General features: G+C 37.8%; 1 protein-coding gene across 5 annotated transcripts in view; it reads left to right on the forward strand.

Annotated features, from left to right (window-relative positions):
- Positions 1-1,298: 1,298 nt before the first annotated feature.
- Positions 1,299-22,055, forward strand: part of LOC138042211 (coiled-coil domain-containing protein AGAP005037-like) — a 36,263-nt gene continuing 15,506 nt past the window's right edge. The window contains exons 1-6 of one of the 5 annotated variants that reach the window (XM_068888026.1): positions 1,299-1,678; positions 9,417-9,518; positions 18,245-18,501; positions 19,970-20,111; positions 20,600-20,792; positions 21,483-21,854. In XM_068888026.1, the coding sequence (XP_068744127.1) occupies positions 1,621-1,678; positions 9,417-9,518; positions 18,245-18,501; positions 19,970-20,111; positions 20,600-20,792; positions 21,483-21,854 (1,124 nt within the window). In that variant the 5' untranslated portion in view covers positions 1,299-1,620. Of the gene's footprint in view, positions 1,679-3,356; positions 3,534-8,963; positions 9,259-9,416; positions 9,519-10,716; positions 11,008-14,015; positions 14,082-18,244; positions 18,502-19,969; positions 20,112-20,599; positions 20,793-21,482; positions 21,855-22,055 lie in introns of those variants that run through there. The other 4 variants (XM_068888032.1, XM_068888040.1, XM_068888053.1 and 1 more) reach the window with 4 other exon arrangements.

Genomic DNA, 22,055 nt, shown 5'->3' on the forward strand with positions numbered 1-22,055 from the left:
GTGGAGACATGGAAACGATCGAACTTGTATGTGTTTTTTTTCACCTTGCGTTTGCGTTTCCCTGGTTCACACGTGTGAAATGCAAACGCAAGACAGGGGCACCCAACGAATCTGTTCCCCAGAGGAATCTTGCTGGCTGGCAAAAATACAGGTGTTTCGATGAGCTGGCTGGGAAATGTTGTTATTGATAAAGGTTTTGCCTGGGGATTAATGACTTTTTCTAGCGATTCAACCCGAGCTGGCTGTAGAAACTCTGAAGCCTGAGTTCGACTAAAAAAAAAAGAAAAGAGAGAACCCCTTCCCTCTCCCAGAGAATAGCACTTCACATTACACTCTATTCAGTTAACTCTGGTCAGAGTGAAAAAAAACCTGTTTTGTCCCGCTTTTGTCGCTTTTGTTCGGTCGTTTTGGATCGAGGGATTTGAAAGCGCGCGGAATTCATGGCTGGGAAACCCACCAATTTTATCTAGCTGGCTGGGAAATTTCTTGTGTGTCTTGCTGGGAAAAAGGAACAGATAATGTTTTCCCAGCAACACTGAAAAACACCTGAAAATGCCTTAATAACATTTATTTTCATTAACTGGGGTATAATAATACATTTTACAACAAATTGGTCGTTGGGTGCCCCTGGCAAGAAAATGAATATTTTTCCATTACTTACGTTTTGCGTTGAGGTAGTTCACTCGTTTGCAGTTGTGTCGTACGTGTGAACCAGGCTCAAGAAATACCAAAGCAGGCGCAAGCAAATGGAAAATTGTCCATCCTTGCGTTTGCGTTAGTTTGTAGTTCACATGTGTATTTGGTTGCGCATGCGTTTGCGTCGCTTGTGTGAACCACCGCGAAAGATGGTCAAAGATGCTCTTGATGAGGGTCGTGAAGGGATGGGGGGGGGGGGGGGGGGGGCCAAATCCCATTTCCCAGCAAATTGTTTTTTTCAAATCCCAGCTCAAGTCCCCACAATCCCAGCCTGTGTTGCTCAAATTGAAATCCCATTCCCATTTTTCTATTGTTTTTGTTTCATGAATCCCAGTCCCAGTGCACAAAATCCCATTTCCCAGCCTCTAAAAAAGGCAAATCCCAGCTCCCATTTTACCCCTTCACGACCCTCCTTGATTAATCGCCGTTTTGTATTCGAGACGCGATATAATGGGGTGGGGGCTAATTTGTGCAAGCGTCTGTTCTGAAGACGGGCAATAGCCAGATAATGGATCTTGAGCAACTCATCTTTTCTAACTAGTCTTCGAAAGCGCACTAATTAGAATAGTTTGTAAAAACGTATAATACGTTTTGTGTCCTTTATTCTAGACGATTTTCACAGGAGAATTAAAATTTGTACTCAAATTTGTGCTAGACTGATTGTGCGTCTGCCAAATTCGTCCTGTTTTTAAGCCCAGAGGCATTGTGCTTCTGGGAAAGAAATCCGGGAATTATCTATCGCCGGATGGTCATAAATTCGTATTGCATGTAAACCAGCCGGCATGACGTCATTTAGCGTATTGTAAAGAAGTCCCACAATGCATTCTGGGTAACAATCATATTTAGAAAGATGGCGGGTCTTTCAAACAAATAAACAGTGCGGCTTCTCCTCGTGGTCAACATTAGTGTTACAGCAGCTTTGCTATGCCCAAAAACGTTTGTATCCTCGGAATTGTTAAAAGAAGAAACAACCTAAGTAAAGGTGAGTCTAAATTGTGTCAAAGCAGAAAAGTAAACATTGTGAATCGTAGAATTCAATGTCACCGTTCCTAGCTTCATGTGGCTTTCCACAGTCTGGAGTAAGCTTACATCATCATCTCAAGCATCTTTCCTTCGAAATTGTCAGTTCCATTTTCAATCTCGTCGAGCAGACTTCAAATTGTTTCGTCGTGATAGTGAAAACCTGATGAACAAAGTACGAACATATCGTAGATATTCACGTGCAAATTCAGTCGTTTATATAGGTCAACGAATTCATTACAAGCGTGTTGTAGTGTCTACTGTTTAGGTCTCAAAGCTTTAGTTTGATCAACATTTATAGTTGAACCGGTTACGTAGCCTTTTTCTTTCTCGCGTCAAAAGAGTGGTGGATTGAAATAAGCTGCTTTAAACTGTTAGTAAATTTTATCATCCCAAGATTAACTTTTATGCTTTTGTGGCTACTGAACAATCACAATTTTATTACTCGATTGGTTGTCGAAGAACTCAAAATTCCCAGTAGATCTCAATTTGCTTGCTGACACAGCATGCGAACCAGTGGTCATACAAGGTGGAGGTGCGGGTGGTCAAGTAATTTTATTTGTTTCATATTTAGTTTATGTGGAACAAAGGTGTTGTTAATAAAGTTTGCGTATTGTATGCGGTGCTGAACACAGGCGCCCCAAGCTCATAACGCGATTTTGCAATGCATAACTTTTTTGTAGTAAAAGAGATAAATGGTGAAAAGAGTTAAAAATGAAGTTCAGTTGAAAAACTGAACGTCTTTCTCTCGCAATAAACTTTCCCTACTTTAAATATGTTGTCCACTTTTGTTTTGTGTCGATTCATTAGCCATTGCTGATATAGTGAAATCACTACTCGTTTATACACTCTTAAGCGAGTAGTGATTTCACTATATCAGCAATGGCTAATGAATCGACACAAAACAAGAGTGGACAACATATTTAAAGTAGGGAAAGTTTATAGCGAGAGAAAGACGTTCAGTTTTTCAACTTAACTTCATTTTTTAACTCTTTTCACCATTTATCTCTTTTACTACAAAAAAGTTATGCATTGCAAAATCGCGTTATGAGCCTGGGGGGCCTGTGGGCTGAAGTGAGAGATTAAACCGGCAACGGTATAAAATTTGCTCCTTTTCACGATTTTTAAAGTTTTCCTGTGCAAGTGATATATACGAATGTATAAGCGTTGTTGTCGTGGGTAAATCTCTAATGGTTCAAGACAAGGACGCCTTGCCAGTTCTGCAAGTCTGCAAGTCTTACCTGGCGGATGATTTTACCAGACTTGTATTAAAAGTTTAGATTAAGATGTAAAAAGAAAATTAACACAGGCAATCGTTGGTTCAGACCATTCTCCAGTCGTTCTCTGGAGTAAAAGAAATTTGATGAAATACGTTTCGCAATGGTGAAAAGGAAATTCATCTCCACGCGGAAAATTTAGCTAGCGACAGGCAGTGCTTTTGTCTCAGCAGACTGAAATACTTGCTGTTGGTTTCCTTATTAACTTGACTCTTCAGACTTTGCGGTTTAATTCACGATATGTTCTCTTTGTATTTTACGTTAATTTTCTATATTGCTCTTGTCTACAACTCGAGTACCCACGCCTTATCTCTTTGTTTTCGGCTTCATTAACTTTCCTTAGTTTGAAAGCAATGTTAATGACACCCTGGAACCATTAGCAACGTCGATGTGATCAAAGAGCTTGAAAAAAAGCTTTCCAAAAACTGATTCTTGTATGTGGCCGAGGACATTTTCTACGAGAAGTTTTGTCTCAGTGCCGACTAATGCCAAGTCCTCGACGGAAATTTCTGGTTAAATGTTCCCAACCGTCTTCACGGGGTAAGCCGATTAGTTAGATCAGTTGCGAATTGTGTTGCGGAAATACTACCTCCGCACTACTGACATCAAATTCTTGGCAATTATGGTCCAAAAAAACATTTTTAAAACTTCCTTGCTAAACTCGTTTTCCTTGGGAACAAATGCGCCTCTTTGTTTAAGGGTTGTAACAGTTTTTAGTCTTGTATGCCCTAGTTAGATAAGTGTCGAAGAAAATGAAGGTTAACAAGGACCAGCGCAGCAACAGAGCAGATTTAATTATTTCCATAAAGAAATATAAAACTTTGCAAATGACTTCTCTAAAGCAATGGTTATTCCTTGTAACCTATTCTTTTTAGCCGGAAATTTTGCAACTTAAAATGAGAACATGTATGATTCTGTTTCATTCTCTGAATCGAAGTTCGCCTTTGACAAAACAAGGAACATTTGTCAACAACTATATTCTTGTGCCTTTCCCAAGTTTATTCCGGATTTAGGTCGTTATTTTCCTGCAATAAATATTCCTTTGGGTTGATATGACAAAAATCAGCAATCTGAAATATACCAAATGGACGACGTACTTATACCGTGTTGTTTCTGATGGCATCACTCGCAAATTTTCAACCGATCGGTTTAGCGTATTAGGCACATAGCAAAGACGTAGACTCGCTTACCTGTCAAACTATTGTTTCTCCAGTTGACTTTTAACGGCGTTTTCGTTAACTGCTTTCGTGAATTTGAAAAGTAGATGTCATAAGCTTATGGCGCATTTTGCGTTTTAATGATGTCAAGTTTGTAAAATCATAAATCACAGTTTGCGGGCGACGTCATTATCAGCCTGAAGATACGGTTTTGTACGACAACTTTGAAATGACTATTTTCTGACTTGAATTCAAATGAGTTGTGGTAAGTAGCTAACGGATTTTATCGTGGAAAAAGTTGCCAGACATTCACTTGCGACCGGGCCGTTTTGCTGGATGCGGAACCTCTGCATTGAACCGTAGAACAAGTTATCATTAATTCTTATTTGCCACACTATTAACCATTCCATAAAAAAATAGAAGTTTCATGTTGTATCGGTGATGGTGTTTCTATGGCATAACAGGAAATCGCTGTCAGTTATCAAGGCTATCATGTGATTTGATTAAGCTTCGTAAGGGTTTGAGACGACTGGAGCACGATCACGCAATGGACCAACTGATCTCGAAATCATGAATGGACCCACACTAGTTCGGTCAGAACGACAATCATGCATGGGAGGCCTGCCCAAGCTTTGATTTTTCCCCATTCAGCTCTCAATTTTAGCGATTCAGTATATTATCTGCTTTTGTTTCTTCTGAAAATTATGATAAAAAAATTCGGAAGCTTTTGTACTTAATCATGTTTCAATGATAGTCGTTATCGTTATCTTTGCATAGGTGCCACCTTAGCCATTTCCGAGTTCATGTCTGTCTCCTCTTGAAAATGAGTCTAAGAGCAAATTTTTTGTGATGTTTATTAGTTTTACTTTAGATATGAATGAAAAGTAATTTTCATAACATAAACTTCTCACTTAGACTCGCTTTGAAGAGGACGCAGACATGAACTCGAAAATGGCCTATTTTTAGGAAAGGAACTAGGCGTTCCAGCGCTGGAGCACTAATTGGGGACACTGTAAACTAAAATCAGGGATTACCGCAAAACAAGTCAAATGGAAAACCGGGGAATTCGGAGAAAAACCTCACGGTGCAAAATAGAGAATCAACAGACTCGACCCACATATGACGCCGAGGTTGGGAATCGAACCCAGGCCACGTTGGTCGGAGGGGAGTTCACTGCGCCACCCCGGCGCCATCGCTGCACTTGAAAATGAAAACGATAGAATGAACAATGAATATCCTTTCATTGTTAAATCATTTTTATTCTTTGTTTAAATTGTGATCCGGTGAACCGATTCACGAGATGTGAGCATTTAGGCTGAGCTTTATATTTGGATGTTAGCTCAGTTGGTCGAGTTGTGTAACTGCGGCTATCGCACTGTCGCGGGTTTGAATCCTGTTCGAACCTGGATTTTTTCAGGCTCCCAGGTTCATTTCATTTCATGTCGTGTAAAGGTAGACAACTGACAAACGGAAATAGCTTTAGTCATCACACTTTTTATTAATCACACAACAAATGACAGTTTTATTTCCTTCTTACGTCGTACTGGCTTAATTAGATAACGACGCCTTTGCGGTCCCTATTTTCTGGTCACGCAGCAATTATGCACCTGTCACTGTAAACCCCCACCCCGGGGAAACATGGGGCATGGGTGGAGCTTTGTGGGGTCTTTGGCTCTTTGCCTTGCCCGAGGGGGTGAGGGATTAATTCTTTTTTTTTTTTGCGTTGCCTTCCCAGAGAGGTGGGGGATTAGTACATTTTGGCTTTGCTTTTCCCTTTGGGGTGGGGTGTTAGTACATTTTAGTCTGTTGCCTTGCTCGAGCAAGAGGGAGTAAGGACACTTCAATAACCCTGTTGGAAAGGGGTCAGAATATGCACAGTAGGAAGTAGCAAAGATTGACAGGCCTACACAACTCTTTAACGGTTGAGACTTTTGTAGCGTATTTTCGGTCTTTGACCTCTTTAAAGCTTTGCTCCACGAGCATGTCTTTTAGGGATTTTCCCCTTTCAAAAGATATGAGTGGTGACTCTTTGAAAATTAGCCGTAGCGAAGGCTGTTTTGTATGAAGTGCCAATTTTTTTTAATAAAGTATGTTTAAGGTTTGGCACTGCCGGGTGATACTGTGTCACAAAGGGCAAGATATCTTTAGGGCTTTCAATCCTTTGCTTCAGCTCAGCGCTGATTCCCTTTCTGTGAATTTGATGTCTGATAGGAGTGCCTCAATCAGACGTTTTGGATAGCCTCTAGCACGGAGACGTGATTTGAATTTGTAAATGTTCTCTTCAAAAGTTGTTCTTGAAGAATTAAAATCCTTTTTTGACACCTGGTGCATGGGTGGCTGGAGGAAAAAATGAGTGTACTGAAAGGTTTCAGTCGGCTTGAAATGTGTTTTTATATCCAGAATGGATTAATTTTGAAAGCGTTTGCCTTTGTATACAACAGTGTCTTCAGTGTTTGAGATCTCAGCTGTAAATTTGATGGTAGGTGGTTGTGAGTTTGCTTGTGTGATCAGGTTTGCTCACAACCCACAACGAAAAAATGTCGTCAATGTATCGTTTCCAAATCATTGGCTTTATGACGCTTTTGATAAGAATCCGTGTCTCAAGATCGGCCATAAAGATATTTGCAAAGGCATCGGCCATTTCAGTACCCATGGCAGTACCGTGAATTTGAAGATAGTTCCGGTTTCCGTTGAACGGCAAAGAATTCTCTTTGAGTATGAGTCTTAGCATTTCTTTGATATAGTTTGTGGGGATTGGAGGGTTATTTTGGTGAAAGTTTTCGTATGCTTTGCACCCTGTAGTGATAATTACCCTCTTCCTGTGGTATATTTGTATATAGACTTGTGACGTCCATCGATATCGATACAAGGAAAGGTCGTTTTTACTGTGAATTTCCTGCCGGAAAAGTTGAAGACATAATGGACTGCTTTGTCTCCTTTTATAATGATGTGTCCTGAATGAAGCTAGAAAATTTGGCACTTGTTCCAATGTGAAAACGTGTTGACCAAACGTTGAAGTATTCAAAAATGTTAAAATGTCAATCACACTTCTGAAAGTAATGCTGCGGGTTTAGACAAGGAGTTTTTTGTCCCCTTTATGTGGGGAATTATCCTCATTTTTTAGCTTGTAGGGGAAATTTGATTATAACCCGCTATTGGAAGTCCAATATATAAGTCGATATAGTCCTTGTACAAATTGTTTTACTCTTTAAATTGGAGAAGTCCGGCTCGTAATCCCCTTAAGGTTTTCCTTTCAATATTTAAAATTAACATGAAGTGACAAAAATCTTCCTCAAATATTATGAATTGCTTCTCATACATGGGGCTATATAAAATGAGCATTAAATGAGCTTCCTCTCAGATATAATATCGTGGCATCTATTGACCTGTACGTGGTCATGATTTAGATCAGCAAACCAAACCAGTTTTGGCCGATAGCCACAAACAAAAGCACCTAACCTTAGATTAGGATTGATCTAATTTAAATTCCTACACAAACCTACAGTAGAAGCCAATCTTCTGTCTCTATGATTTAAAGATATATTTTAAAATCAACCAGTGAATTGTTACTCTGAGGTGTTCTGCAGTTACAATCAACACGCCCTTTTTTGTGTAGCGACTGTTTTCTACGGCAGGCACAAATGCAGGGGAGACACTTTTGGTAACTTTTAGAACTTGCTAAGCTGCAAAAAAATAGGTAATGTTGACAGATGATTTGAACGTGTTGGGTTTTTTTCTGTTTTGGAAGCGTTAGCCAACAGAGATACTACAATCTTGGACAGAATAAAATGGAACAGCAAACCCCCATTTCTCCCCAAAGCAAGGATGAAGCCACGCAAAAGCCAAAACGCGCCATTTTCCCAACCTTGATTTGGGGGGGGGGGGGGGAGGTGCAAATTTCCTATCTATTTTGTCCAAGATTGTAGATTCAACTGAAAATGTATGATACGAGTCAAGTCCGGCTCATGGACGCATCCTATAATCGGGAATTATCCCACGTAAAGAATTCAATTCAAGCGCTCAATTTTGAGGTACAATTATTATTTGACAAGTGCACAAAGCTTGAACAAGAAAGTCTGATTAAGATAATGTGGATTAATGTATTTTAAGGATAAAGATTGACTTTTTAAAGTGAATTGTTTTTCTTTTCGAGCTTTGAATAAACATCGCTCGGTTTCTGCAGCATTCCCGAATAAATAATGTTTACCTTATCTTAAAAGAAATGAACAGAAGAGTGGCTTAAAAGGTGATAAACAGGGGAAGCTCTGTCGGAAACTTGACACTTGGTTTTCTCAAGTTGTAAGAGATCATGATCCCTGTAATTTGTAATTATAAGCACAGATGTTCTTGGGAAAGAGATTTTTCGTTGCCTTGAAACAAGTTCCAATAAACAGACATATATTTTTTTCCTATCCAAGGAATCCTTCAGGATCAAACTGGCACAACCCTTAGGGAAACAGGCACCTATTTCCCCATTGTTTTACGTCTTTCTGTGATTACAGCTTCCGTCGACGAACAAACCTAACACGAACCCCTGCTGTTTAGTTTGACCCCGGTGCAACTGTTTGTACTTTTAGAAACCTCGTACCACGTGGGAAGCTGTCGATTAGGCTCTATCTCTTTTCATAAAAGTTTAAAATGTTCTTTGTTTGGATCAAATTAAATTACCTTCCTGGTCATATTATTTTAAGGCTCGTTTTGTTTGGAAACGTTTCGCAACCGCAACTATTATGAAACAATTCACCCCCTCAGTTCCTTTATTGAAATGTTTGTTGTAGCGCTCAATTACAACCCGTGTCAAAATTTGTCATGAATTTTTCCGCAGTCTCGTCGAACCACCTGCAAACCAATCAGCGCGTGTTTTGCACTGATGCTTTTCTTCAACTCCTGTCGAACCGTGTCGGAATTGTTTTGAAATCTTTGACTCCAGTGCCAGTCTGCGCCGATCGATCGCGTTGAAGCATTGCGTGTTCGAGCCTTTAGCCACAGAATTTTTGCGCGCGTGATGCCGCCGTATCAAAGCTAATTGACTTTACACTGCTACGTAGTAAAAGTGTGCTTGGTTTAATCCTGTCCTCTGTTGCTCAAAGCATCAGTGATGAGCTCAGGTACAAACAGATGTTTGCTGTTCTTTTCACTCTTCGTCGGTGGAAGTTGTCTAACAGTCGCGAAGACAGCCGATCCGTGCTTCCAAGATTCCTTCTGTTTTCATCTCAGCGGTATGTTTTCAGCTTTTGTAATGCTCAGCTTAATTTGTCGTTTACAGGACTAAAAGGAAAGCTGTTCGGTGGAGTTAAGGTGAAGAGAGCTCGGTCGTTTTCTGGAAGAGAAAAACAGAAATGGTCTCCAAGCAAGGACATTAAAGAAGGTAAGTTAGCAAGTTTAACATTTTCAGCGTGTTATCTTTCAACAATTTTCTCTGCGATGGACTACCATAGTATATAAAGTTGGTGAAATGGCTGTTCCATTTTCTGAATTTTTTACAGCTGGCAATGCTCATTGTCACGTCCCGATTCTCGATCTATGCGTCTATTCGATATTTCCTTTTTTTCGCGGATGTTATAAATTTATAAGAAAAATGTTGAAAACGCCCTAGGCAGAGATGCTATTTAATATCGTCATGCGAGTCACCCCGTGCTGTGGCGAACCGAAAGTCATCGTCTATTTTCTGGCTTTTCTGTTTTGTCGAAAAACCCATGTTTGAAGTTATTCGAGACTACTGTCACGTAATCCAAGGAAGGTTTAAGCAAATTTAAATAATGATAAAACTTACTCAGCTGTGTCAAGTTTCGCTTGAATCGTTAAGTTGAAATAAAACGAACAAAGACCAGGTTAAGCTCAATTAATGAAGCAGGCTAAAATGCACGGCTAGCAAAAGATCTGTTTATAACAACTGGTAATTGTGACACTTTCGTGTTAAATATGTCTCCCCTAAAAAACGCGGCGTTCGTCTGCTTGATTTTTTACTCACAGCATGGTCTCCCAGAAGACAGCTTTTTTCGTGGATCAAAAAGAGCAGGCAATCACGCGCGAAATAACGCGCGCGTTTTGCGTTGAGTGAGGAGTGATTTGTGCATTGTTGCTTGACTGTTGATAAGGAGCTTTTAATTTTAAGCGTCTTGAGTTTACTGACCGCAGAGCTTAACCGTATCTTCCGCAAACATAAAAGCTAAACAAAAACTTATCTTTAATTTGGTGCACTCTATTAGAGATTGTGGGGGAAACACAAAGGTTACATTTTTTTATTTCCTTGACTCAGGCATTTCAAATAATGTACCTCTCCATTCCTCATTAGACAATAACTTTCCATATACCTATCACTGGAAAATTATAAGAGGAGGCGCATACGAATTTTTCTTTTAATTTTCAATTGTAGTTTTACTATTTATGTAAACTAAAGTGCACATTCGTCGTGATTCTTCGCTCATTCTTGCTCTGATTTTGTGACTTGGAGCGGTTACAACAACAGACATGCGCTAATTGGGTTCAATGATTGAATGCGAGGAAAACCTTGTCAATTTCATGTCGATTTGCAGAGCAACCAGTGCGAGATTTTTTTTTTTCAGATTAAGGTATCATCTACAGATTAATCCTTCCCACAAAGCTGGCCTTTGGTGGGAACTGTACCACACTGAACGCTGTGATTTGTTTGGCCGCACGAAACTTAAATACTGGTATTGTGGATTGCCGCGCATCTCGTCAGTAAATATTATTTTTTGCTTCTCGGATTGCTCCGGACAGTTCTCACCACCAGCCAACGAAAATGGCTGCCCTTTCTACTCCGGGCTAATGTCAACTTATTTCAGTGATGGGAGACAGTCAAACCTTCCTCGTACGCTATACTAAACGTCAAAAATGTAAGTGATTGCAAATTTGCGACTTCAATTAGCTTTTAGAAGCGAAGATCTGTTGATGGTTCGAGAACTTGCCTGCGCACACACTAAGTTGGTTGTAAATGTTAAAATTAAGCTTCATGTTTTATTTCGCGGCAAACACTAATCTTTGAAATTGATCATTGCGATTTGGTTTTTCTTTCAGCCGAGTGTAATTAAGGTAAAGCGTCTCTACTACCGTTTGCCCAATTGATATGTCAAAAATTTAGCTTCGTTTTTTTTGTGAAAAATAAAAGTTTTCAAGGCGGGAAGTATTACTAAGTACTGCTGTTCGCGTTGTTTTCATGGCCGAGATCAGTTTGATATCTTACGACAGTGAAGTGCTGCATTTATATATATTTCGGCAATCATTTCATGATTGTTTATATCCCAAAGCAAAGGGTCCCTTATCGGTCTTTTTTCAACCTACTTTTCATGAAATATTAAGTCTACAGAATCGTAGTGTGTGTTCCACGCAATGACAGGTTTGGCATGAAACGGTTGTTGTTTCTGGGAAACCTGTAGTTATGTACAGTCCTCCCGCGGTACTTTTGACACATCAACATTGGTCTCTGCCAAGAATACTGTGGAATTAATTTTCGTTTTTACCACTTGCCATTTGATGCCGTTTGATTGAAATTTAATCTCCAAAGTTACATTTTGCCCCAAAAACTCTTATCAAGCTTCGTATTTACATATAAGCGAGGTGACTGCAAGTTGTTTCGAAAGAAATTTATTCTTGTCAAGTTAAGAGAATCGATCGCCATTGAAAAGTTTTCCATAATACATTCGCTAACCCCATCATTTATATTTTCTTTTCAATTTGTGCTTAGATCAAGCTTTAACACTGTCCCTTGAGTATTTTTCAGACAATAATGTTTTGTGTGAAGAAATAAATCGCAATACTTGACCACTTCGTTTGTGTTGACGTGAAGCAAGATTTTGCTTTTGGAGCCAGTTACTTGGTTTCCTCTGGATGTGCAGAGCATTGCATTTTTACAGTAACGAATGCTTATCCGACAATTTTTCTTTTCGGTTTGGTCCTTGGTTACGCATTGAAGCGAATTCAGTACAACAATGAAACACCCTGTATTTTAATTAATACATGTACTATCCCATTCACGGTCCCTGAAGCGTTGGTGGAGACGAGTTGGAGATATTTTGAGTAGCGGTATCGTAAGCGTTGACAGGTAAACAGACTTCCTACATATTTTTCTCTGGCATTGCCAAAACCCTTTGTCGGACTTCCTCGCAGTTTTCAAAACATTCCTTTGAGTTGTCAATTTCATGCTCGTTTCAGCAATTAATTGAGCTTTCCATGCTTCCCATTGTTTGTTAAAGATCTGAAGTTCAGTCACTTTTGCGCTGGAGCTATAGCGTTGAAATACATGTAACCTCAAAGTACTCTCCTTTCCATGCCAAAGACTTCTGTTGTTTTATTTTATTACCGAGTCACGAGTTCCTTGTTTTGGCAACTGATGCCAAGTACCGTAATATCTGCTTTGAGAATAGACGCTTTTTATTTTTGAGATAAGTTCTTATAATATGCTCAATCCAAAAATAACATGATTTCTGAGAAAGGTGAGCTGTGCGTAATATTCATGTTATGAACAAAACCCTCTTGACTCTTGGGGTTTAATATTAAATCCTTTTATACATTACCTCCAAAAGGAGTTGTGCAGTTGTTGTAGTTACTTTTTTAATTGCAAATTCCCACGCAAAGGCCTTATCTGAAAATATAAACATTGCGTGACCTTTTTATCTGAAACTTTCTAGAGGCAGTTCAAGCCGAAGTCTGGTTATCTGCATCTTAGAGTCAGTTTAACTGATTAATGGTTCAAGTTATCACTTAAAAGTTCTACAGGCTGTTTTGCAAAGTGCTCCTCCTCCAAGCCCATCGATTGTGATTTTCTGGAAGCTCTTTTTACCAAAATCATGTTAGAACTAATAGGCTGCTGTTAGTGCCAAGAATTATTATTTCTTGGAGTGTTAAATATTTTTGTGCTAGTCATGCTGGCTATATTTAAAGTCAATGTTTTGGATACTTCAAATTTAACAACTAAAAAATTCTAGTGGTTATTCTTGAACCACTGAAAAGGACTGTTCTTTTGGAAATAAATTATTCTGCAGAGTTGAAGAATGAAGTCAGAAACAGATATTTCTAGTTCAACCAATCAGTAGTTTGTCCAAGACACCACTTATCATTGTGCTGTTAACTTCCTTACTTTATAATTCTTGACAATTCATGCGTAAAAACCTCTTATGCCGAGCAACCAGAAACTATGTTGTATCACTTTCTGAGTGAATATAATTATTTACATGAAGAGCTAAAAACAAATTGAAGTGGACACTTATTTACCTTAAATGAACAAGTGTGGCTCTTTTAAAGTGAAAATACACAGTATGTGGAAATATCTTCCTTATCAAAAGAATACCACTCCTCCTCCGGAATACCAAAAGGCAGACATGGAAATGTTCCTGAAAGTGGCAATTTGGTCATCCGTTTGACTTGTCTGTGGTGCACTGAAAACAGCAAAGCATTAGAAATGCAGTCTGAGCATTCTCATCTCAAGTGAATTTATTGATGGGTGCCCAAGCTATAAAGCAGAATCCACTTCTTATCACAAGAAAAGTGCAGCCAACGTCCTTCCAACCCAGTGTCACAGGGCAAAACTCTACCCAGAAAAGAGGGAAGGAGGGGGGGGGAGTTTTTATAATGGAGGAGACTGGGCAAGTGAAAACTGATCTAGGCGAGTGTGATTTAAAGATCACTCACCCAGATGGCAAGTGTTTTCCAATCCTGGTTTTATTGAGATTGTGTAAATACATGTAATCTGCGTGTCATATGATGTCATTGATATTTCTTTGTGTCTTAAATTTAACCGAACATAAGCAATAATGTTAAAAAGCGAAGCTGAAAGTGACAGTTTCTCACTGTTTGTCCCTTGTATGCTCACCGGAGGGTTCTTGGCCTTGATTAATTCTTTTTTGAATAGAGGTAGATATAATGGACCAGAAAAAGTCTCTCCCCACTGAATTGAAGAAACAATTTGGAACAGGTGATTAGCAATCGTTTTTAATTCAATAATCAGGGTTCGTACGCGTCTTGAAAAGCCTTGAAAACCCTTGAATTTTGAGAGTGCATTTTCAAGGCCTTGAAAATCCTTAAAAATCTCTGCTCTTCATTCCTGGTCCTTGAAAGTCCTTGAATTTTTTTCTGACCGGCATTTTTAATCTTACATTATTTTCACGCATGTACATGTACGTTATGGAAAATGAGGAAGCATTGTACTGTCAGACCATTTCTATGGGTAAATTCATCGACGTAAATAAAAAAGAGGTCCTTGAAATTTCAAAATTTGGCCCTTGAAAGTCCTTGAAAAGTCCTTGAATTTTTGGTCTGAAAAAGTGTGCGAACCCTGAATAATAATCCAAAAATTTATTTAAAAGAGTTGAAGAATATGGTGTGCTGCCAGCTGATGGGCTGCAGCAAAAAGAAACTTTGACAAGGTTCAAGCATGTACCACCATTAACAATAAATATAAGTTTTGATTCCTGGCCTTTGCGATACCAGAATTTGTTTTAAATTAAAAATTGGAAGTTTCTAACCTTTTAAATAATTTTTTTTACCCTCTCATTTTTATTGCTACAACAAGTTGCAAAATTGTTGAGACACTCCCGTTAAAAAAACACCTTTTCTAGCTTCCAATACCCGTCGTATCTGGAATTTCAACCTTTTAATTAATTATATTAATGTTGACTGTTTAAGTTTTCAGAATTTTTTGTCTTGCTAGCAACATTAGAGAGCTTTAGCAACCACCATAGGAACAGCAACGAGAACATCATCACAAAACGTAAATTCTCATTATTGTAATCACTTCACAACTATTCCAAGCTTTTTAATGTGAGAAAGGTATGGCAGACCCTCAGAAATGAAAACGCTATGATGGGCGCTTTATTTAGTGGAGAAAATGAAAATTATTTATCTTCAAATACTGACATCCTTCATAAAACCTCAAATTTGGTCATTTCACGTTGTTGTTTTTCTGACGACGGCAAAGAAATAGACAAAAATGAAAAACGCAGGTGTAGAGCATGCAAAGGTATTGTCTTTGGCCACTAAATGTGCAAATTTGTGACGTTCTCGTTGACGTGGCCGTTGTCCTTGCTAAAGCTCCCTATTGATAAGGGGGGAGGGGGTCTACTGTGTGGGAAATGATAGGTAAATTATGCCCCAAGTAGGTGAAGTGTCTCCACTAATTTTGCAACTTGTTGTAGCGGTATTATATTAATGAGGGTGCACGCTGGGCTGACCCAGTGGTGAGAGAACTTGCCTCCCACCAATGTAGCCCTGGTTCGATTCCCAGACTCAGTGTTATGTGTGTTGATTTTTTTGACTTTCTACTCTGCACCGAGAGGTTTTTCTCTGGATACTCTGGTTTTCCCCTGTCCTCAAAATCCAACGTTTGATTGGATTTGATTTGCCTTAAGTAATTTGTTGATTTCAGTTTACAGTGTCCCCAATTAGTGCTCCAGTGCTAGAAGACTAGACACTTATTAATACTATATAACTTCTTTCCTTTCTTTTCCCAAATTACTTCAATTGATCATTTTTACCCCTGGGGCAATTTTACACCAAACATTGTTGCTGTTTCTTTATCTTTGAAGTCATAATGAGCCTGCAGTTTTTTATTTTCCAGTTTGTGTTTCGTTCTTTTTATTTCAGAGTTCTTTTTTCATTGTCAAGTGAAGATGCAATAGTACAGCAGCTAAATATCTGATAAAACTGTTTAACAGATGCTCTTTCACTGCACTTTCAAATTTTATCTATAAATTTACAAAGGCTAGCTAACTTAAGAATACTAAAAAATAGACTGAATGAATCTCTTAAAAGGCAACACACAAGCAACTCTGATTACCTTGATAGGAAAGTTTTACATTGACAGCTTCAAGGAGTAACATTTAATAAATTTTGCTTTAATTAATTAGCAAATGTGAAATTATTTCACTAAATTTAGAAGCAAATTAAATCACCTTTAGCCTAATTTGACAGGTAATTACGTATGTCCTTTGCTGATTAGAATTATCGACAGCAATTACCTAAAGTATATAATTCTTGTTTTTCATTACTTTTGTTAGCATATGTTCCAGATGTTTCTATTCTATATTATTTGTATCTTTCATGTCTTTAATATTGTATTTTGTTGACAAGTATGATAGTTTGTAAAGTCTGCTAATTGTACATGTACTTCATTGTAGTTATTTTAGACAATACAGTAGATTTTCATCTAGCTTGCAAGCTCATGATAAGCTAGAAATGGTTCAATCTTTGAAATGTTGTAACTAATTAATTATTGATCAGTGATGCATTATAATTCAGTGTCAATATTCCTGTCTGTTTTTTGCAAAGATTCCGTCAAGTCTTGACTGTGCAAGAGGTATTTCATGTTAAATACCTTTTATGCAAAGTGCTTATAAATTTGGTATGTTTGCAGTTTTTTTGAAGTGTATTTTAGAAAGCATGATTTTGGGGGAATTTAAGGGAAAATATGAAAAAGAAAACTGGCTAAAGTTTTATAAGGTTGAACAGGAAAACATTAGAGAATATTTATATGAGAGAGATGTTTACCTTTTGTACTATTAATAATTGAGAGATTTACGTCAAAGGCACATGCTTATTTAGCAATTCTAATAAGTTCAAAATTTGGTTGGAGCGAAAGCTGATTCTTGTCACCCTGAAGTGAGTATTCAAGGAAGTTGAATAATTTTGTGTGGAGTTTTGTAGAAAGATATTTTTAGCCAACCTAGTGATTCCAAACCTCCTTTATATAACCTTTCATTGCAAAACAGATCATGAAAGTATGCTTTTAACTGGTTTAATCAAAAGTGTGGAGCAGTATTCTCCTCTTGTGTCATTTACAACAATGGTCATGTTAATATTAAAAGGTGACCTGTAAAATTAAGCTACCGAACAGTACTTTCTTGTGGTAAAGTTTTGTATGTTTTACAGGCTATTTCAGTTATTTGAAACTTACTCAGGGGCATTTGGTGCAAAGTTCTTCCTGCTGTCTTCTTTTGATGTGTAAATGAAAATGAGTTTATAAATAATGTTTTCAATATGGTTTTGGGTCATTTGTTTATGGATAAAATCTTTCCCTGATCTTCTCATTCAGATAGATACAAGCTTTAAATATTCTTTATTATAAATTTGTGTATTTTGGGTGATGAGGTGAACATGTGAGTTTGCCCTTATCGTTGATTTCCATAATTATATACTAGAATATAGTTTGGCTTTTGAGTTAACTTAATTCTTTGAAAACTTCAATTAAAATTATATATTAATAATTCATTTTATTAAAAAAATGAAAATATGTATGTTTCTATTTAATGTAGTTTTGGCGTCCTTGTTGCATGTTAGTCTCAGCTCTTTGATCTGTTGAGGTCTAGTTTAATTTAACCAAAAAATAAATGATGAGGTTTCATTAGATTATTGTTGAAAAAATAGTTCTAAAAACTTTTTAGCTATTTGTAAGGCTGCAATTTGCTTCAGCAAGTTGAGAGCGTACAGGAACATTGTCGGAAGATTTCATGCACGTCGTTCTTCTGAAGATACATACAAAATTATATTAAATAATTCAAAAGAAATGCACCCCTTGTTGTTGTTTAGAATTGACACTTGATAATTTACTGTCAAACCCCAGAAATTTTACTTGATAATGGGGAGCCCCTGATGGGTGAAAGGGTTTATACTAAAACAGTGGATAGCAATGAACTTGCACGCTGATTGGCTACTTAAACTCTGGATATCTTTGCTATTCACCTCCGAGCAATTCAAGTGGAATTTGGGCCTGAAAATGTTGTAATCTTTGCAGGAATAAATGAGTTAAATCTGATCTTTTTGTGCTCATCTCGGTGTCTGTGGTTAGTGGTGGATATTTACCAAGCCACGAAGTGGCGAGGCAAATATCCACCATTAGCCACCTCCACTTCGGTAAATAGTTGCTAATTATTACTGGTTTAAAGTTACATGTATCGCAGGGCTTGCTAAGTTCAAGACTTAACTGATGAAGATGACGACTTTTGTAGCCATTGAAATAATATTTTTTGCTGTGGCCCAGGCTGTGGATGAATTTGCGATTATTTGGCGTTAAGATTTGGTTCTACAGTACATAGTTTTGGTCAACGTTGGACCTCTGATTTTTTTTTATTACTATCTGTTTAGACACGGCTACTACTGTCAGCGATTCGGAGGCCAAGGGCCATGGGCGTCGACCCAGAAGACGCACAACGTCAGATGTTGGAGAGGATGTGGAAAAGGCAAAAAGATTGCAACAACAAGGACACTCAAGTGAACATGACACACAAGCTGCCCAGACACTATCTCGTCAGCAAATAATATCTATGGTAAAGAAGCGTTTTGGACTTAAACCAGAAGAGAATGGCAGGAATAAACCAAATGGGATCCAAGAGGATGAAGTGGTAAGCTGAGTGGTCAAACTCCAACATTACAATTTTGGCTGCATTGAAAATTGAAATGCTCTTTACAGTAAGTGTTGTGAATTTGGAGTTTTCAATTGTTGAGTTTTTGTTTTGTATAATTCGTCAAAACACAACAAAATCTCAAGTTGGAAACGACAGCTAACTTATGCAATGAACTGCTTAAGATTAAAAAATAGGGAGAAAAAACATTGCGCGATACCTTCTTCTGTGCATAAAACATCTATTTCAATGTTACAAGGAACATCATACTGGGAGTACATTTCAGTAACTTTCACTTGGATGAGTGATAGTCAGTTCATGCTCAGGAAATTGAGTTAAAATTAAAACTGATGGTGAAAAAAAGAGATTGTTAGAAAACATGGATGCATTGTGTTTTTCCTGTTCTTAAAAGTTTCATTGTGAGAAACTTTAATCCTCTTAAAAATAAGATTTCATTTTAATCTAACCACATGTGAAGCTAAGAACTGCAGGACGTTATTACTTGTAACCGAGATCATTAGCATAAAGTTTATTGAAACGCTGAATACAATGTAGTGAAGGGAACATGTAACATACTGTTAAATTTAGTCTTTCCAAGCTCTTGAATTATTGTTTATACCCAAAAGGGAACACAGATGCCCAAGTCTAGGGTTTGAACTTGGTTTATTTGCTATTTAAATTACGTTAAAAACATTATTTTATTTCATACAATTTCTAAATGTGATGAACATTTGAAGGTTATAAGCACTCTCAAACTTCAACCACACCTGAGTCAGATTTATCCTTTAACCTGTTATGCTAACAGTTCTTTAAATTTTAACATTTTTTCTCCTATTTTTTATTTTCTTGCCTTGAATGTTGAGTTTAACTTTAGATGCTAACTTTTCAAGGAAGGTAGACTGCTAATTATTCAACCATGGTTTTGTAGTGTTAGTTGTTATCAAGTTTTAAAGAGGCTATGTCAGTGCAAAATGATTTAATTATTATTATTGTAAGACACCCAAAATGCCCAAAAAATGCAATGAAACATTGCAATAGCCACTTTAAACTGTTGAACAATATTTATAAAAGAAATACAGCAAAAGAAAAGAGAAACTTGGATGGACACAAACGGACAAGATTAAAAAGAGATCAAGCATTTGGGTAATCTTGAAAAAAGTTGGCCCAACATTTTTCAAGTTTATGGCAAATTGCCTAGACAAAGGTCGTTTTTGCTCTGAATCTTCTTTTTTGTGATGTAACGATAGTTTTATCATTAAATTGGAATTCCACATTAATTACCATTTTTGAGTTTTAAACTCATGATTAACTAAAGGTTGCTCCCCCTAAACACCTGAAAATAATGTCACATAACCCCTTTAAGTAGCCATCTTTTCTCACTGCAATAGCTCTTAATTTTTTGATGACAACATCCTTGTATGTGAATTTGTCAAAATAACTAAACAGATTGTTATTGTTCATTTGACAGCCAGCTGTTCCCCCACCTCCAGTGTTGTCTTCTTCTCCGAAACAGCAGCGTTACCAGCTGCTGTTGGACAAACCTGGAACGTACCCTACAATGCCACGAAAAGAGGAAAATCATGTATCACACACTACTACCTCAACACCTGGTACCTAATAGATTCTGACTCAATCAAGTGTTCCTGTTTTGATGTTGTTATTCATGCCTCATTTTGGTTAATGCCTTGCCATCTCTAGACTAAAAAGTAACAAAATTTCTGTGAATCTTTAACTAATGGGTCAGGCTGGTTATTTAAAATCTTTTTCACATAACTTTCTTTGTGGTGATGATAAAGTAAGTAAACAATCTCAAAAGGACATTGTTTAAGCCACTACCAGCAGATGTCTGCCATTTTACTATTGCTTGCAAGGAGCCTTTCATTTGGTGCCTTGCATGAGGTGCTGCTATCATTTGATGTTGAGCAGTATTCAAGAACAAAGAGGGGAAGTAAAAATGGTGGCTAATATGTAGAAAGGGGTACAAAAGTATATACCTGTATGCCAACATCAAAATCAAAAATATTTTGTAAGCTTTTTTCAGAAAGACCTGTTTTGTGAGTCTTGAATTAATTTTTTATTTGTGCTTTTGTCTTCTCAGGGGTGGTGTATTTACAGTTTGGGGATGAGATTAAACGGGCCATGTTGCCAGCTGGTCTGGATGACATGTCACAGGTGCAAACACTGTTTAATCAAACATTCTCTGACAAGATCAAGGAACATGGAGGCAATCGCAGGACCATATATATCAAGGATAATTCCTGTGGTGTATTTTATGAACTGGACAATGTCAGGTAGTATGCTAAAATCTTTTTAGTATCACCCAACTAGTGGACTAATGCAAATCCTGCATTTTGATTGGCTATGCTACTGGAGGACTATTTAATTAGTAATAGTCCTAGAGTAGCGAAAAGCGTGATGCTTTCTTTCATTTAATTCCCAATTAAATATTTCTTTGACTTGCATTTGCTAACTTTATTATTGCCTTTTCTGTCCGACTAGTTTGGTGATACTAAAACAATTAGACCCTTCGCCCTTGCGGGCCACGGGTCAATAGCCCATTCGGCGTCGCCTCATGGGCTATTGACCCATAGCCCGCAAGGGCTAATTGTTAAGTAGTCTTGGCATGTATAGAATTGTGAAAGTTACAGAAGTTAAAACAAAAAAAAATATTTTTTTCTTCATTCCTTTTGGCACTGTGTTTTTCTGAAAGCAACGATAGATGACAACCGTTTCCCATCCACAATGTAAAAATTGTTATTCACTTTTTCCATGGTCTAATCCTCCCTTTTGCAGTGCTCATTCATGGACAATGTTGTTTTCCATACTCACAGAACTTTCTCATTTATTGTGTGCCCCTTGCACCATTGCCAAATACCGGTAATTACCTCAAGGAAAAGTCACCTATTAATTTTGTGGAAACCTGTTTTGTATTAACAGCCGTAGGAGGCTTTCGAATTCTCTACTTGTTCATCATTTTTCAGTGATCTGTCAAACAAGTCTCATCTCAAAGTCTTGGAGACTAGGCCTTTCCAGAATGGTCCATTGTCTCATCCAGTAAGCAGCCCTACAGCTGTCCATACTGGTGCTCAAGTAACAAGCACTCCTTTACCAAATCACAGCTATGTGCCTCCTGCCAATGCCATCCATGGTGGCAGCGGCATCAAGTATACCCGGACAACCACAATGACGCGACAGCCGGTGAATGGAGGTCCAAGTGTAACTACTGTTACAAGGGTCGTTAACAATGGTGTTGGTGAAAATGCAGTTGCACGCACGGCAGTGTCTGAAGGATCACTAATGGATAGGAAAAAAGTTCCGCTGCCTGGACTTGGTACAATGCTTAAACCAAGAAGGTAACTAAAATAACCCTAAACTTGGAAAACCTGAAGACACGTGAAGTCTTCATAGGAATGTTGAGTGTGTATTCACCAGGCATGGAAAAGATCATTATATTCCAACCAAAAAATGACAGTTTTTTTCCCTGGGAAAAACTAACATTCCATTGTTTCTAGTGTTTAAGGGTTTTCTGAGTTGTCATAAAGTAAACATGTAAA

This window comes from Montipora capricornis, chromosome 1, assembly GCF_036669925.1.
Source record: "Montipora capricornis isolate CH-2021 chromosome 1, ASM3666992v2, whole genome shotgun sequence".
NCBI lineage: Eukaryota > Metazoa > Cnidaria > Anthozoa > Scleractinia > Acroporidae > Montipora > Montipora capricornis.